Source organism: Plecotus auritus, assembly GCF_963455305.1.
Source record: "Plecotus auritus genome assembly, chromosome: 9".
Lineage (NCBI taxonomy): Eukaryota > Metazoa > Chordata > Mammalia > Chiroptera > Vespertilionidae > Plecotus > Plecotus auritus.
In genome coordinates this window covers 150,758,557-150,776,953 of record NC_137783.1, presented here as the reverse complement: position 1 = coordinate 150,776,953, position 18,397 = coordinate 150,758,557, and the positions used below count along the sequence as shown (strand labels likewise).

General features: G+C 47.9%; 1 protein-coding gene across 2 annotated transcripts; it reads left to right on the top strand.

Moving 5' to 3' along the window:
• Positions 1-244: 244 nt before the first annotated feature.
• Positions 245-17,383, top strand: SPDYC (speedy/RINGO cell cycle regulator family member C). 2 transcript variants are annotated; one of them, XM_080641345.1, is made up of 8 exons: positions 245-563; positions 13,863-14,025; positions 15,001-15,176; positions 15,391-15,449; positions 16,203-16,288; positions 16,394-16,565; positions 16,651-16,993; positions 17,157-17,383. In XM_080641345.1, the coding sequence occupies exons 3-8, from the start codon at positions 15,041-15,043 to the stop codon at positions 17,183-17,185; spliced, it is 825 nt and encodes a 274-aa protein (XP_080497471.1). In that variant the 5' UTR covers positions 245-563; positions 13,863-14,025; positions 15,001-15,040; the 3' UTR covers positions 17,186-17,383. The 2 variants fall into 2 exon arrangements, with proteins under 2 accessions (XP_080497471.1, XP_080497470.1); XM_080641344.1 differs by lacking the exon at positions 245-563 and having other exon boundaries at positions 13,930-14,025; positions 16,651-17,204.
• The last annotated feature ends 1,014 nt before the right edge of the window (positions 17,384-18,397 follow it).

Genomic DNA, 18,397 nt, shown 5'->3' with positions numbered 1-18,397 from the left:
CGCGGGGTGCGGCGTGGGCCGTACCAAGTGCACCCTTCTCTTGCCCGCATCGCGTGCCTTCCTTGGCGCCGGGAGCCGTCGTCCCACCACCATGTCTGGGGTTCGTGCCCACGGTTGAGCAAGAGATGCAATAGGTGGCCGGTGCGGGATAGGGCAACCCTGGGGGTGGCTAAAGTCCCCCTATTTATTAGTCACAGATGGTATCGTCTCTGCCGCTGAGTGGCCTCTACCTAGCGGAGGACTCGGGCTCTCCGAGTGGCTGGGAGGTGGAGCATTATGGGGGCCGTGCCACTGGGAATGGGGAGTAGGCAAGGGATAGACAGGCCTAGGACATAAAATGTTTTGAAACTAATTCCAGGGGGAGTCACAATAGTTTGACAAATAAGATGCTTTCTGGGAAAACTGGATTCAGAAAAGGAAAAACTCGTCTCCCCCAAGAGCACCCCAAATTGTGTGGGAGTAAGTTGGCTCCCCGTGGCTGCTACGGATTGGTCGAGATGTAGTTACGCGGACCAATAAAAAAAAGAAGGGAAATGTGCTGGCCTATAGGAAGAGGAAAGCAGGTGAGCGGTTGCTAGGGGCGGAAGGCAGCGTTGCCTAGGACTAGGTCCAACCCCAATGGGCCGAGAGTGGGGAAGGCGCTGTCGGGGACGGGTCGGGGGTGAGTGTCTGCCTTGGGGGAACGTTTGCTGCACTTTGTAGGAGAGGGCGGTCCGGTGTGCCACGGACTGAGGAGAAGGCAGACCTGTAATGCCGGGTGGGTTTGTCCTGTTAAAAGGCTTGACTTCATGCTGCCCTCCCGCGCCTGCAGCTTTACTGTCCTGGTATTGTTCAGTTCTGGGCCATAGGCGCAGCTCCCTCTCGTCTCGTGCTGCCCGGTATTTCAGTTTGTGCCAACCCAGTCTGTTCATTGGCAGAATGAAGCTAGTGCACCCACTTTGTGCCTTGCAATTTTGTCATCTCACTTAACTATCATTCAAGTTTATGAGCTAGGTGGTGCTATCTTCATTTTATACGTGAGGCAATTGAGGTCCGGAGATTTAACGAGACCTGTCCTGCGGTTGGCGTTGAGTCCCGTCCTGTTGCCTCAGCCATCTTCCCCACCACCTGTTGACTGGATTGAAGTACTGCTACATGCTACAACATTGACCTAGTCAGTTTTGCTTGTGAACTGTCACTTAGTTGATTCCCATGAAGCCATCTATGACTTTCTAGCGACTATTAGAGTTAATAAACAAGTCTAATAAGGTTGCAGGATAGAAGATTAATATGCAAAACTCAATTGTATTTTTATACACTAGTAATGAACAGTCCAAAAATGAAATCAAGGAAACATTTCCATTTATAATGCACACACAAAATGCTTATAAATTTATTTTTTATTTTTTAATATATTTTATTGATTTATTACAGAGAGGAAGGGAGAGGGATAGAGTTAGAAACATCAATGAGAGAGAAACATCGATCAGCTGCCTCCTGCACACCCCCCACTGGGGATGTGCCCGCAACCAAGGTACATGCCCTTGACTGGAATCAAACCTGGGACTCTTCAGTCCGCAGGCCGACGCTCTATCCACTGAGCCAAACTGGTCAGGGCAAAATGCTTATAAATTTAGCAAAAGAAGTATAAGATTGGTACACTGAATATTACAAAACATAATTGAAGTAAATTAAAGACCTAAATAAATACCTCATATACATAGATTCTAAGACTTAGTATTGTTTAATAGCAATATTCCCCAAATTTGATCTAAAAATTCAACAGTCCCTATCAAAATCCCATCTGCCTTTATTGCAAAAATTGACAAGGTGATCCTAAAATTCACGTTGACTGCTCGCTTCAGCAGCACATATACTAAAATTGGAAGGATACAGAAACATTATTGTGGTCCCTATGCAAAGATGACATGCAAATTTGAGAAGCATTCCATAAAATTCATATTGAAATGCACAAGATTCAGAATAGAGAAAACAGGTTTTGGTTAAATAAAGTTGTAGTATTCATACTTCTTGATTTGAAAACTTACTACAAATCCACACTAATTAAGATAGACAAATAAATCAATGGAATAAAATTAAGAGTCCAGAAATAAACACACATTTATGGTCAATTGATTTTCTTCCTTTTTTTTAATCCTCACCCAAGGATGTTTTTCCATTGATTTTTATTTTTTTTAATTTTATTTATTTTTTAAATATATTTTATTGATTTTTTACAGAGAGGAAGGGAGAGGGAGAGAGAGTTAGAAACATCGATCACCTGCCTCCTGCACTCCCCTCACCAGGGATGTGCCCCCAACCAAGGCACATGCCCCTGACCGGAATCGAACCTGGGACTCTTGAGTCCGCAGGCCAACGCTCCATCCACTGAGCCAAACCAGTCAGGGCTCCATTGATTTTTAGAGGGAAAATCAGAGAGAAATATCAATGTGAGAGAAACACATCGATTGGTTGCCTCCTGCATAAACCCTGACCAGGGCCCAGGCCGGGGAGGAGCCTGCAACTGAGGTATGTGCCCTTGACCAGAATCAAACCTGGGGTCCGCAGGCCAACGCTCTGTCCACTGAACCAAACCAGCCAGTGTGGTCAACTGATTTTCAACCAGTTGCTAAGACAATGCAATGGAGGAAAGAATAGTTTTGTCAACAAATGCTGCTGGGGCATCTACCTTACACCACACACGAAAATTAACTCAAAATGGATCAGAGACCTAAATGTAAGACGTAAAGTTATGAAAATATTAGAAGAAAACTTAAGCATAAATTTTCATGAGCTTGGGCTAGATAATGGTTTCTTTCATGTGACAGCTTAAAAGCACAACAACAAAAGGAAAACTAGATACATTGGATTTTATCAAAATTTTTTAAAATGTTGTACTTCAGAGGACACCATTCAGAAAGTGAAAAGACAACCCACAGGATGGGAGAAAATATTTGCAAATCATATATTTGGCAAGGGACTTGTATCTGTAATATATAAGGAACTCTTATAACTCTAATAAAAAGACAAGTAACCCAATTTTATGGGCAAAGGATTTGAATAGAAACTTATTCAAAGGAGATATAAAAATGGCCAATAGCACATCGTGGTTATGCAAATCAAAACCACAATGAGATACCACTTCAGACCCACTAGGATATTATAACGAAATACAATAACAAGTTTTAGGAAGAATGCTGAGAAATTGGTATACTCATACATTTCTGATAAAATAGTACAGATGCTTTGGAAAACAGTTTGGCAGTTTCTGAAGAAGTTAAACATACAGTTACCATATGACCCAGATATTCCACTCCTAGATACATATCTAAGAGATTTGAAAACATCTGTTCATACAAACACTTGTACATGAATGTTCATATCAGCCAAGCAAGCTTTCAGGTGCCTGCAGCCCTGGCCAACATCTTGACTGCATGCAACCTCATGAATGACTGTGCGTCTCTCCCAGATAAGTTGCCCTTGAATTCCTGACCCACAGAACGAGATAAAAAAATTGTGTGTTTTTTAATTTAAACCACAAAGTTCTGAAGTAATTTTTACACAATAGACAACTAATTCATCTCTTTGACAGAGAACAACTGGAGGTCAAGCTCCCACCTGATTATTGGGGAGCCCAGGCTCTTTCTATCATGTGGCTCTGCCATTTCCTAGGGGCCCTTGGAGTTCCTGGGAGATCTGCATTTGGCTGGAAGTCAGGGATATGAAAAGTGAGGTAGATCATAAGAGAGGGAGGTTTTCAAAGGCTACACCTGGCAATGAAGAATTTTTTAAAAAGTCCTAACCGGTTTGGCTCAGTGGATAGAGCTTCGGCCTGTAGACTGAAGTGTCCCAGGTTCAATTCTGGTCAAGGGCATGTACTTTGGTTGCAGGCACATCCCCAGTAGGGAGTGTGCAGGAGGCAGCTGATCAATGTTTCTCTCTCATCAATGTTTCTAACTCTCTATCCCTCTCCCTCTCTGTAAAAAATCAATAAAATATATATTTAAAAAAATAATAAAAGTGGGATGATGAAGTGACATTTTAGATGAAACCAGAAGATGATTAGAGGGTAGGGTGGGTGGAAGGGAGAAAGGAATAGGATCAGTCAGCGGAAAGACCCTCTGGCCTGAATGTAAAGGCTAGGTGTCTATTGGGAAGCAAAGAGAATCAATCCCAGGGGGACTGAAGATTGGTGAGTGAGGCTGGGAATGGCAGAAAATGAGTCTGAAGAGATGGGTGAGCCAGATCCACTGGCCCATGAAAACAGCCTCTTAATCACTCTGGGGTTTACACTGGGGTCAGTGGAAAGATACTGCCCAGGGCTAAGCAGGAGATGGCTGAGCATATCTGCGTTGGGAGATACTATCCTTGGCCTCAGTAGAGGGGGGCGCTGAAGGAGGGAGGGGAGTGCCAGATGGAGCAGGAGGAACGGTCGGGAAGCTGATGCAGCGGCTCATGTAGGGATAAAGACAGCCTGCGCTGGGCTGGACAGGGTGGACCACGGAGGTGCCGAAGGTGTGGAGGGCCAGAATTCAGTATCCGATTAAGCGTGGGGGAGAGGGAAAGGGAGAAGCAGAGTGGCCCTGTGTGGAAGATAAAATCTATATATATAAAAGGCCAAGTCAGTGGTCGGCAAACTGCGGCTCGCGAGCCACATGCGGCTCTTTGGCCCCTTGAGTGTGGCTCTTCCACAAAATACCACGTGCGGGCGCGCACGTACAGTGCGATTAAAACTTCGTGGCCCATGCGCAGAAGTCGGTTTTCGGCTCTCAAAAGAAATTTCAATCGTTGTACTGTTGATATTTGGCTCTGTTGACTAATGAGTTTGCCGACCACTGGGCTAAGTGACCAGCCAACTGGCTGACTGGCTGAGCAGCCAGTAAGTATGACGTGCACTGACCACCAGGGGGCAGTCACTCAACGTAGGAGCTGCCGAGTGACAGCAGCTTTGCAGAGTGCCCTCTCTCACTTCAGGACGGACCCCTTGGGGGATGTCTGACTGCAGGCCAGGCTGAGGGACCCCAACTACTGGAGGGACCCGGCTCACTCCGCAGATGCCCTTCGAGCCCCAGCACTGCCCCAGGTGCGGCTGGCCTGAGAGAGACTGCAGAAGGTTGGCTCCAGGGCATGTCCAGCACATCTCGCCCAGTCCTGCCCCACCAGCCACCTTCTAATTAATTTCCTTTGAATGTGCATGAATCCATGCACTGGGCCTCTAGTTATTCTATAAGAGCCCTAACAGGTTTGGCTCAGTGGATAGAGCGTTGGCCTGCGTACTCAAGGGTCCCAGGTTCGATTCCGGTCAATGGCATGTACCTTGGTTGCGAGCACATCCCCAGTAGGGAATGTGCAGGAGGTAGCTGATTGATGTTTCTCTCTCATTGATGTTTCTAACTCTCTCTTCCTCTCTGTAAAAATTAATAAAATATATTTGAGCCCTAACTGGTTTGGCTCAGTGGATAGAGTGTTGGCCTGCAACTGAAGGGTCCCAGGTTCGATTCTGGTCAAGGGCATGTACCTTGGTTGCAGGCACATCCCCAGTGGGAGGTGTGCAGGAGGCAGCTGATCGATGTTTCTAACTATCTCTCTCCCTTCCTCTCTGTAAAAAATCAATAAAATATATTTAAATATATATATATTTGAAAAAGAAATTATTCTGTAAGATGGAGAACCCCAGAGATAGCAGGTTTGGAGGCAGCATGTTGAGTCCACTTTTTAAAATTATGACCTATGTGATATGTACGAAGTAATTGATGTCAATTATACATAAATAGTGGAATGAATAATTAAATAAGCCCCCGATTTGACAAACAGAACATTAACAGTATCACAAAGTTTCCCTATTTCCTCCTCCCCATCACATCTCTCTGTCTCCCACCCCAAGATACTTCACCCCCAATTTTCTATTTCTCAATTCATTACCTTGCTTTTCTTTTTCTCATAAACTCAGTGGTTATTTTATTATAACTATGCTTATAAAAATGTTCCAGTTCAGAAGGGAAAGGATTTGATAGTTCAGTGCAAAACGGCACTGCAGAGAAAGCTGCCCGTATCTAGATCCCATTTCAACAACTGGCTCAAACATTCTGCCCAGCCACGGCCTCTCCTCTTGCTCTTAGCCACCTGTCCCCTCCTGGTGTGATGTGCCCTTTGGGTCTGTCTGTCTGACTGGGCATGGCAACATGCACTCTGGATTCAATGAGATGGTACAACTTTTCTCCTCTAACCTGTTAAAAGAGTAAATTGCATTCATTACATTTCTTATCTCTAACCTCGCATTTTTATAATAAATCCCACTTGGGCACAGTGTGTTATTTATTTTATACATTACTAGATTCAGTTTAGCAATGATCTGTTCAGGCTATTTACATCTTTATTTATGAGCCTGCAGTATTTCTTTCTCATGCAGTCCTTATTTAAAAAAAAAAATATTTTTTTATTGATTTCAGAGAGGAAGGGAGAGGGAGAGAGAAATAGAAACAGTGATGAGAGAGAATCATTGACCGGTTGCCTCCTGCACGCCTGCAACCTGGACATGTGCCCTGACTGGGAATCAAACCGTGACCTCCTTGTTCAGAGGCAGTCCTTGTTAACTTTTGGTGTCAAGCATGCTACCTTTATGACATGTGTAGGGGAAGTTGGAAGGATCTGTATAAGATAGCAGTATTTGTTCTTTGAATGTTTGGATAATCTCACTGGTGGAGCCATATGGGCCTGGAGTTTTTTTTGTGGTAAGTTTTTTTGTCTACTGATTCAATTTGTTTAATATTATAGGACTAACTAGGGTTTCTATTTCTACTTGTTTTAGTTTTGCTGAATTACATTTTTCTATAGAGACTTGTCTATTTTCAGATAACCTTAACTATAAACATATGAAATTAATAAATATTTTACATATCCTATATAATAAAAGGCTAATATGCAAATTGTCCGCTCAACCAGTAGTTCGATCCGGAGTTTGAGCAGGGGGTGGGGCCAGCCGGCCAACTGCCCTGCAGCCCCTCCTCCCGGCCAGCCTGGTCTGATTAACCCCGATTGGGGTGGGCTGGCCAGACCCCACCCGTGCATGAATTCGCTGAGGCCCACAGGCTCTGATCGCAGCAAGGCTGGCAGCTGGCAGGTGGGTGGGTAGGTGCGGCAAGGCAGGCAGGCGGGGCTGTGGGTGGGTGGGTGGGCAGGGCCACCTGATATCACGCGCTGGGCCTCTAGTATAAATATAAAGTTGGCAGAGGTTTTTCATAATATCTTCATATATTTTATTGTCTAACAGGTGTAGTTTTATCTTCCCTTTCATTCCTTTTTTAAAAATATATTTTTATTGATTTCAGAGAGGAAGGAGAGAGAAAGAGAGAAACATCAATGATGAGAGAGAATTATCAATCGGCAGCCTCCCACATGCCCCTCACTGGGGCTTGGTCCCACATTGGGGATCGGGCCCACAACCCGGGCCTGTGCCCCTGACTGGAGTCGAACCTGGGACCCTTCAGTCCAAAGGCTGATGCTCTATCCACCGAGCCAAACCAGCTAGGGCTTTCATTCCTGTTATTGTTAATTTGTGCCTTCTTTTTAAAAAATTATATCTGAATCCATGTTGCCAGAGATTTGTCAATTTTATTGGTATTATCGAAGAAACATTTTTACTTTTTAAATTCTTTCCATTATATGTTTTCTAATTTGTTAATTTCTGCTCTTTATTCCTTTATTCCTTCTACTTTCATTAGGTATATTTTTCTGTTCTTTGTAAAATATTTATTTATTTAGAAATAATTTAGATTTACAAAAAAATTGCAAAAACTTTGCAGAGTCCCTGTACTCCCTTCACCAAACATTTCTTAATGCTAACATCTTGCACAACCATAAGACAGTTTTAAAACCAGGAAATTAACATTGCTATAATACTGTTAGCTAATCTACAGACCTTATTTTGACTGTGCCAATGGTCCCACTAACATTAATTTCCTGGTCCAGGATCCAATGTAAGAATTCCAAATTGCATGTAACTGCTATATTAGTCATTCACTGTTGTGTCACAAATACCGTAAAACTTAGAAGCTTAATACAACAAACATTCATTATCTCATAGTGTCTGTGGGTCAGGAATTTGGGAGCTGCTTCGCTGGGTAGATCGTGCTCAGGGTCTCTGGTGAGGTTGCATTCATGACGTCAGCTAGGCCTGCGGTCATCTGACCTCTTAAGACTGGGGAATCTGCTTTGAAGGTGACATAGTGGCAGGGGCCCTCAGTTCCTCCCCACATGGGTCTCCCCAGACAGCTGCTTGAATGGCCTCATGACATGGCAGCTGGCTTCTCCCAGAGAAAGCAAGGTTGAAGTTGCAAAGTCTTTTAGGACTCGCTTCCGAAATCAGTGTCATTTCCACACTATCCTGTAGGTACACAGGTCAGCGCTGTTCCAGGAATGCCAGGATCACTGGGAGACCATCTTGGAGGCTGGCTGCCACAGTTGTCATATCTCCGTAGTCTCCTCCAATCTGGGAGGGTTTCTCAGATTTTTTTTTCTCCCATGAACTTGACATTTATGAAGAGTACTGTCCAATTATTTGTAGACTATCTCTGCCCATTTGGATTTATTTGATGTTTTGTAATGATTACTTTGGGCTTACTCATTTGGGGCAAGGATAGTAAGGAAGTGATGTGTTCTCAGAGCACATTACATGGTACATGATGTTGGTATGTCTTCTTCTGGTCATATGAACTTTGATCACCTGGATAAGATGCTATCTGCCGGGTTTCTCTACTATAAAATTACTCTCTTTTTGTGTGACTAGTAAACATCTTGTGGGGAGATACATTGAGTTTATGCAAATAAACAAGTAATAGATTTTGGGGTACAGTTTAGATTTACAGAATAATTGAGTACATAATACAGAGTTCCATATCCCTTCCCCCACATCTCCACCTCTGATTACAGTTTCTTCTATTATTATTTTTTTAAAACTAATTTTGTTCAATATTGGCACTTTTTTTTAACATGAAGATTTATCCTTTTTAATATCTACACTAATAAAAGAGTAATATGCAAACTGACGTGCCTTCACAACGCCCACCAGCCAATCAGGAGCGAGTATGCAAATTAACCCAACAAAGATGGCGGGTTAATTTACATACACAAGCAGCTGGGGGCGGGTGGGACACAGGCGTTCTGCACCGCCCCAGCTGCTCAAGGCCTCTGGGCAGCCTGGGAAGGCGGAAAGGCGGCTCCAGGCTGGAGTGAAGGCGGTGCTGGCAGCCAGGGAGAGGAAGGCCCATTCTTGCACAAATCTTCGTGCATCAGGCCTCTAGTATATGTGTGTGTGTGTGTGTGTGTGTGCACACACACACAGAAGGGAGAGGGAGAGATAGAAACATCGATGATGTGAAAGAACCATTGATTGGCTACCTCCCACACGCCCCACACTGGGGATCGAGCCCGCAACCTGGGCATGTGCCCTGACCCCTGGTTCATAGGTCAATGCTCAACCACTGAGTTGTGCTGGATGGGCTTGGTTGATTCTTGTATGTATCCTGACAGGGATCAAACCCGCAACCTTGGTGTACCAGGATGATGCTCTAACCCAGTGGTCAGCAAACTCATTAGTCAACAGAGCCAAATATCAACAGTACAAGGATTGAAATTTCTTTTGCGAGCCAAACTTTTTAAACTTAAACTTCTTCTAACGCCACTTCTTCAAAATAGACTCGCCCAGGCTGTGGTATTTTGTGGAAGAGCCACACTCAAGGGGCCAAAGGGCTGCATGTGGCTCGCGAGCTGCGGTTTGCCAACCACTGCTCTAACCAACTGAGCTACCCAGGCTGGGCTTTTTTGTTTTGTTTTGTTTTGAATCATAGCTTCTGTTACTTTTCTTCCTGTTCATTTGTGTGATATTGGGGCATTTTACAATATTCCTAGTTCAATAGCACACTCTTTTTTTTTCCCCAATAGCACACTGATGTCAATATAGCAAAGTCCAGATATTTTAGTGGATTTTTGTTTATTTGGTGGGAGGAGGGATTTGTGTCTTCCACTCTTTTTGTTTCTCTTTTGTCTGGCAAGACCCTACATTTCCCCCCCCCCTTTTTTTTCCTCCCTTCATCACTCAATTGCCTAAGTGCACCTCACTCTGTCTCTCTCTCTCCTCTCTGTCTCTCTTTTCTGGCCTTTATCCCATATCCCAGAACCTATGCATTTTTTTTTTAAATATATTTTATTGATTTTTTACAGAGAGGAAGGGAGAGGGATAGTTAGAAACATCCATGAGAGAGAAACATCGATCAGCTGCCTCCTACACGCCCCCCACTGGGGATGTGCCCGCAACCAAGGTACATGCCCTTGACCAGAATCGAACCCGGGACCCTTCAGTCCGCAGGCCGACGCTCTATCCACTGAGCCAAACCGGTTAGGGCCAGAACCTATGCATTTTAAAGACTAACCCTTCAAATCCCACATGCCTTCTCTGTAGTCTAAGCTTTTCCTGGTATTTTAAGACTGCGGAAGGACCTCGTCTTTCCGATGCAGGTTCTCGATCAGATCAACCTTGGGCCGAGCTGCCAACTTTCCTGTTCCCTCTTCCGGTTTTCTTGGCACAAAGCCTTGTGGCAGGTGGGGGTGAGGCGGAGGCGTGAGGGGTCGGCACCGGGATCCGGTGTTTCTTGTTATTTACACTTATTATTCTGCACTTCGCACGGTCTCTGCTTTCAAGTTGCTGAGGCTGTTTTCGGCAGACTTTTATTTCCCATTCTTTTTTTTTTTTTTAAATATATTTTATTGATATTTTACAGAGAGGAAGGGAGAGGGATAGAGAGCTAGAAACATCGATGAGAGAGAAACATCGATCAGCTGCCTCCTGCACACCTCCCACTGGGGATGTGCCCGCAACCAAGGTACATGCCCTTGACCGGAATCGAACCCGGGACCCTTCAGTCTGCAAGCCAACGCTCTATCCACTGAGCCAAACCGGTTTCAGCTATTTCCCATTCTTGTTCTGATTTGTTTTGGAAGGAAACACGGAGATAGAGACTTAGGCAGCCGCTATGGCCCTCAGCTACTTGAGGCCCTCAGCTCCTATTTTGTGACTTTTTAAGACAGAGCTTAGCTCACTAGCTTGAATTATCTTTTTTATTATCCAATATTGTATGCATTTGAGGTAACAAATTCCTCTCTAAGAACTGTTAGCTGTGCCTCTCAACTTTGACATCCAATATTTTCCTTATGATTGAAAGCTAAAACACCACCAATCTATTATCTACTTTATTTTTTTAAAAAATATTTTTTACTGATTTCAGAGAGGAAAGGAGAGGGAGAAAAAGATAGAAACATCAATAGTGAGAGAGAATTATGGATGGGCAGCCTCTTGCACACCCCACACTGGGACGGAGCCCACACCCTGGGCATGTGCCTGACGGGGAATCAAACCGCAACCTCCTGGCTCATAGATCGATGCTCAACCACTGAGCCACGCCGGCCGGCCGGGCGTCTACTTTCTACCGTACGTTGTGTGTTTTTTCACCTCGATGCAGGATCCCCCCTTCCCCACCCTAACCCCTCATTTATCTGTTTGTTGTCAATGTTTGACTTAATTGTCTTGTGGTAAAAAACAAACCAACACTACACAGCCTGAGTGATTTTAATCTTTTGAAATTAGTTAAGTGACTTTATGGTTTAGAATTTGAGACTTTATTGGAAAATGTTTTGCATGTATGTTTTTCTGCATGCTGGGTACCCTGCTTCTTATTTGTCCACTAGGTCATATTTGTTAACCATATTCTTTTTTTTTTAAATATATTTTATTGATTTTTTACAGAGAGGAAGGGAGAGAGATAGAGAGCTAGAAACATCGATGAGAGAGAAACATCGATCAGCTGCCTCCTGCACACCCCCTACTGGGGATGTGCCTACAACCAAGGTACATGCCCTCGACCGGAATCGAACCCGGGACCCTTCAGTCCGCAGGCTGACGCTCTATCCACTGAGCCAAACCGGTTTCGGCAACCATATTCTTCATGCCTTTTAAATCCTTGCTATTTTCCCTGACTGAGTCGCTCAGTTGGTTAGAGCATCCACCAGATACGTAAGATTGGGAGTTTAATCCCCGGTTAGGGTCCATACAAGAATCAACCAGTGAATGAATCAAATCCACAACCTTTTGGTGCATGGGACGATGCTCCTGGCCAGGACCAAACACACATTTTAAGTCACCTCTCAATAACCTCATACTTGTTAGGATAGCTACTGTCAACAAAACAGAAAATAACAACTGTTGGCAAGAATGTGGAAAAATAAGAACCCTGTGCATTGTTTGTGGAACGTAAAATGGTTCAAACGCTATGGAAACCATTTGATATTTCCTTAAAAATTAAAAATAGAATTACCAAATGATGCAGCAATTCCACATCTGGGTATATAACCCAAGGTATTGAAAGCAGAGTCTCAGACAAAATGTGGCATATACATAGAATCAATATTATTTAGTCTTAAAAAAGGAAGAAAATTCTGACAAAGGCTACAGCATGAACGAACCAATAGACAGTGTGCTAAGTGAAATAAGCCAGTCACAAAAAGACAGGTGTCGTATGATTCCACTGACATGCGGTATCTAGAGTAGCTGAATTCATAGGGACAGAAAATAAAACGGTGGCCCCGGCCGGGGACCTCAGTTGGTTAGAATGTCATCCAAATATCAAGGTTTCAGGTTCAAGCCCTGGTCAGGGCACATACAAGAATCCACCAATGAATGCATGCATAAATGGGACAACAAACCGATGTCTCTCTCTCCCTCCCTCCTTCCCCCTCTTCCTTTCCTTCCTCTCTTTCTCCAAAACAAATAAATAAAAATTAAAAAGCAAGAAATTCTTTTAAAAAGACAAGAAAGAAAATAGGTGGCACCAGGGGCTGGGGAGTCAGTGTTTCATGGCAGGGAAATCCAGTTTTGCAAGATGAAGAGTTCTGGAGATGAATAGTGGGGGTTGATTTCACAACAAAAACCAATAAACTTAAAAACGATTAAGGTAGTAAATTTTGTTATGTATATTTTACCACACACACACACAAAAAAAGGGAAAAAAAAAGTCACCTGTCAAATGTGGAAAGTAATGTGGGAGCTGATTGTAGGTAGGGGTGTCGACAGTAAATGAGCCCGTGAAGACTTGAAGCCCAAAGGGCCTAATGCTGCTGGCCCGAGGGGACGGGGTGGGTGAGGGAGGGGTGGGCAGGGCAGCGGTAGCTTAGTGATTTTGTTTTTTGTTTTTTAATCCTCACTGAGGATATTTTTTCTTTTTTTCTTTTTTTAATATATTGATTTTTTACAGAGAGGAAGGAAGAGGGATAGAGAGTTAGAAACATCGATGAGAGAGAAACATCGATCAGCTGCCTCCTGCACACCTCCTACTGGGGATGTGCCCGCAACCAAGTTACGTGCCCTTGACCAGAATCGAACCTGGGACCTTTCAGTCCGCAGGCCGACGCTCTATCCACTGAGCCAAACTGGTTTTGGCTGAGGATATTTTTTCAATTGATTTCCAGAGAGAATGGGAGGGGAAGAGGGGGAGAGAGAGAGACAGAGAGAGAGAGAGAGAGAGAGAGAGAGAGAGAGAGAGAGAGAGAGAGAAAGAGAAACATCGATTGGTTGCCTCCCACACTCGGCCCTATCAGGGCTGGGGAACCTGCGCCCTTGACCGAAATCGAACCCGTGACCCTTCAGTCCGGGTTCTAACCAGAAGCCCTAACCACTGAGCAACGGGTCAGGGTGGCTTAGTGGTTTTGGGTAAAGGCTTCCGCTACCAGCTCTGAGCCGTCGGTCAGGCTCCCCCGCCCTCCTTCAGAGGAGCTTGGGAAGGGGATGTAGCCTCTTGGGAGTCTCACGCCAGGATCATCTCCTCTCTGGCTCCCAGGTTTTGGGATTCCTGGATCTGAAGAAAACACAGGCACACCCGGAGACCCTGCCCCGGCGACCCTGCCCCGGCGACCCTGCCCGGCGAGGCACAGTCGGTGAATTTTAACTCACACGTCAGTCCTGGCCTCAAGCCCTGCACCTGGATCTGCATTTGTAAAGAGGTGGGGAGGGGCCCCCTCTTTGCAGGTGATGAGGCTTTGGAGAAGTTGGTATCTTGGGCAGCTGGCGAGGGAGCGGTGGAGGCTGGATTGACTCCTGGTAAAGGTGGGTAGGTGGGGCTGGCCCAAGTCCCCACTCCCAGGAAGGGGCGGGCTGGCAGCGAGCTGTGGGCGGGCCGCTGTGAGGCTATATAAAGGCGGTAACTGGAGGCTGCTGGCTACGCTGTAGGTCATCCCTGAGCCCAGGTGAGGCTTCTGGAGAGCAAAGGAGGAGGCTGGGCTGCTCGCGGGGTCCTAGGGGGAGGCTCCCCGCGGGGCGGTGGGCGGCACCTTCTCCTGAGTCCTTTAGGTGGCGTCTCTCTGCAGAACTTGATCAGTTGGAGGTGGTCCCAACTCAACCTGCTTAAACCCAAGCATTTGTGTAACATCCCTCCTTCTGGGTCTCAGTTTCCCCCTGTGAAATAAGGGGTGAGTGGTTCCGTAAAGTTTGCCACTTTGGTGCCCGGTGAGAGGGTGGTTATGAGTTCGGGGAGCCTGGGGAACCATCCAACTCTTTGGTTTTGGGGGTCAGACTGGCTCCACTTTTAGGTGGCCGTGAAGCTTCACACTTGTTTCCATGTTTGCAAAATGGGTCTTCGGTTCTGGCCGCCTACCAGGGGGGAATAAGGCGATGCCCTCAACGCATTTAGCACAGGTCCAGGCACTTAGGGTCCCTCAGTGCTGCCTGCTGCTGCTCTTACTCTCTGGCCCAGCCTGGAGGGGCCGGGCCGGGGGTGGGGACCTGCAGCCTCTAGGATCTCTGCTCTTCTGGCCTCCCCACCCTACAGGCCCCCCAATTTCCTTCTCTTCCAAACCCCCAAGTCTCCATCTTCATCCCTCCACCGTCTGGAGGGCCTCTCTCAGACCAGCCTCACCGCTCCCTTGACTTGCTGGGGGCAAGGGGAAAGCTGCTAAGTCCTGGGGCTCCTTTCTCTACAGGTCACCCCCCCGCCCCCCCACCCGCCCCACCCCCTATGAGATGAGCAAAGCCCGAGCCCCTGCCTATGAGGTTGCCATGCAGGTGAAGCTGTGGGGCTGGAGCTGTCAAGATGGGGGCAGCGGGCCGCTCCCTGCCCGCCAGCACCTGGAGCTGCGGGCCTTCCTCCGCCTTCTGGGTGAGTTGACGGGGGACGGGAGACGGGGGACGGCATGGGAGGGACCCAGTTGGAAACAGACCTGAGAGGTGGGCTCACTGCCCCTCCCTTCCCAGGTGGCCCTGGTTTGGCAGGTGGGTTCCGTGGAGTCTGGGGCTTCGGAGCTTCCTGCCACTCTTGTTTTGTGGGAGGTGGGTGGTAACCCCACTTGACGCTTTCTCCTCTCTACCCGCAGAGCACAGCTTCCTTCAGGAATTCCTCGCCAGAGATCCCTGTTTCCAGATTTCAGATAAGGTCAGGGGACACTGCACTTCGAGTCGAAGTTGCGGCCACTTGGGGAAGGTTGACTCAGTGGGGACCGCCTGCTGCTGATTCACTGGGTCCCCTGGTCTGGTGGAGGGACCGCCTGCTTTTTTTAAAAAATATCTTTATTGATTTCGGAGAGGAAGGGAGAGGGAAAGAGAGATAGAAACATCAATGATGAGAGAGAATCATTGATTGGCTGCCTCCCGCACGTCCCCTACTGGGGATCAAGCCCGCAACCTGGGCATGTGCCCTTGACCAGAATCGAACCTGGGACCCTTCAGTCCGCAGGCTGACGCTCTATCCACTGAGCCAAACCAGCCAGGGCCCGCCTGCTTTTTTTTTATTTTAATTTTTTTTAAAATATATTTTATTGATTTTTTACAGAGAGGAAGGAAGAGTGATAGATAGTCAGAAACATCGATGAGAGAGAAACATCGATCAGCTGCCTCCTGCACACCTCCCACTGGGGATCAAGCCCGCAACCAAGCTACATGCCCTTGACCGGAATCGAACCTGGGACTCTTCAGTCCGCAGGCTGATGCTCTATCCACTGAGCCAAACCAGCCAGGGCCCGCCTGCTTTTTTAGCCCATGTCTCTGCAGACCCCTCCGTACCATTTAACCCCAGTTTCTCTAACCCCCACAGAACTTCCTTGGGTGCAAATAGGCCTGGTGCAGCTCCCCTCCCCGCCCCCCCCCCCACCGTGCCCACTCTGACCTCTCCCCCGTGCTGTGCCCGCAGTATCTCCTGGCCATGGTGCTGGTCTACTTCCGGCGCGCCAACCTGAAGCTCAGCGAGTACACCTGCAGCAACCTGTTCTTAGCACTGTGAGCGCCCGGCGGGGGTGGGCACTCTCTGCCCGTCTACTTGCTTGTTGTAGGGTGGGCAGGGCAGATGCTTATAACCCCTGCCCACCCCGCCCCTGTGGCCAGGTACCTTGCAAACGATATGGAGGAGGACCTGGAGGAAGCCAAGTGTATGATTTTCCCGTGGGCCCTGGGCGAGGGTTGGCACAATCAGGTGGCAGACTTCCTGCGTCAGAGGGACAAGCTGTGGGCCAGGATGGGCTTCCGGGCTTTAGTGAGCCGCTGGCACTGTGAGAAGGTGAGGCCCTGATGGCATCCCGGGGTGGGAAACAGTGGCTGGGGACCCTCCAGCCCCCATTTACCGTTTACTCCACCTCCGCCAGGTCATGGCCACGGAGCCATCCCACTGGGCCTGGACTCGGGAGCGGTGCCCCCAGCACGGCGGGGCTCACAGGAGCTACTCAAAGGCCGGGATCACCCTCCCCCGGGCCCCCGGCTTCTCACCACCCTGCTGCTCCCTCTGTGGCTCGCCCCCTCTCCATAGTCACTACTCCCACCAACCCTGCCCCTTGCCTGTCTTACCCAAGAGCCCTTCCCCAAACCCCGAGTGGTACGGCTCTCCTTCCCAGGCCTGTCTCTCAGGGGCTGAAGACCCCTGGGCCGGGGGCTTTCTCGTGGTGCTGCCCTCCCAGCTATTTCTGGAGCCAGGCACCTACACCCTTCACAGTGAGTTGCGGGCAGGAGCTGGGGGTGGGCTTGGGCGCCTGGGAGACAGAACGAGAGGAAGGGCCGGGACCGGCAGGTCTGGGTGCAGGCCCCAGCTCTGCCAGCTCCGAGCTGTGTGAGCTGGGAAGTTTCCTCTCTGAGCCTCTCTCCCTCCTTCCCCCAGTCCTCCTGGAGCCGCTGCCAGTGCCCTAGGTGCAGACGGACAGATGGATGGGCGGACACCGCTCGCAGGGTGAAGAGCAGCTGGCCTGCCTGCCCTGTGGCCCCCTGGCCTCCTGTCTTGTTGATCACTGGCTGGCAGTGCTGCCCAAGCCCCCTGCCCCTCCTCCCAACCTACAACTTGCACCCACTCTGACCCTGCCCCCCTCTAATAAACTCATGTCCACTGTGCTTAGGCCTGGCTCCGTGGCCCAGGGTGGGGCAGGGAGGGAGTGGGGAGAGAGGCGTCTGGCACGTTCAGATCTGTGGTTGAGACCCATGAGCACAAGTTCTGTCATCGCCCTTCTCCTTGCCGCTGGTGGCAGTCATGCTGAGCCTCAGTTTCCCCTCTCTGGCCTCCCCTGTGGGAGACGAGATCTGCCGTGTGGATCGCATTGGCTGAGGTGAGGTGTGCGCAGCCCTGGAGCCTACTGCTCAAAAAGCTCAGATGAAACCCAGCTCTACCCTCATCCCGAAATGCCCGCGGGGCAGGTCTGAGGTCTGCTGAGGAATAGGACTAGGTCCTTGCCCTGGGCTGCAGTCAAGTAGAATGTGATGATCATGGTAGGACACCCCCTCCGAAAAGGCTATTTGTGGGGTTTTTTTTGTTTGTTTTTTTTAATATATTTTATTGATATTTTACAGAGAGGAAGGGAGAGGGATAGAGAGTCAGAAACATCGATGAGAGAGAAACATCGATCAGCTGCCTCCTGCACACCCCCCGCTGGGGATGTGCCCGCAACCAAGGTACATGCCCTTGACCGGAATCGAACCCGGGACCATTCAGTCCGCAGGCCGATGCTCTATCCACTGAGCCAAACCGGTTTCGGCAAGGCTATTTGTTAATGAAGGGCAGGGAGGGCTTCCCAGAGGAGGTGGCGTTTGAACTGGCCTTGGACAATGTCAGGTTTTTTTGTTTGTTTTTTTTTTAAATATATTTTATTGATTTTTTTACAGAGAGTAAGGGACAGGAATAGAGAGCTAGAAACATTGATGAGAGAGAAACATGGATCAGCTGCCTCCTGTACACCCCCTACTGGGGATGTGCCCTCAACAAAGGTACATGCCCTTGACAGGAATCGAACCTGGGACCTTTCAGTCTGCAGGCCGATGCTCTATCCACTGAGCCAAACCAGCTAGGGCGACAATGTCAGGTTTGCATGAGGGTTGGCGAGGGAGGTGGTTCTGAGGAAGGGGATTCTTAGA

What these genes read in the sequence shown, in the direction of transcription:
- SPDYC (XM_080641344.1), top strand. Translation starts at nt 15,041, where the DNA reads ATGAGCAAAGCCCGAGCCCCTGCCTATGAGGTTGCCATGCAGGTGAAG. An exon ending in GGCCTTCCTCCGCCTTCTGG is followed by an intron (nt 15,177 to 15,390) that starts GTGAGTTGACGG and finishes CTCTACCCGCAG; the next exon opens with AGCACAGCTTCCTTCAGGAA. An exon ending in GTTTCCAGATTTCAGATAAG is followed by an intron (nt 15,450 to 16,202) that starts GTCAGGGGACAC and finishes CTGTGCCCGCAG; the next exon opens with TATCTCCTGGCCATGGTGCT.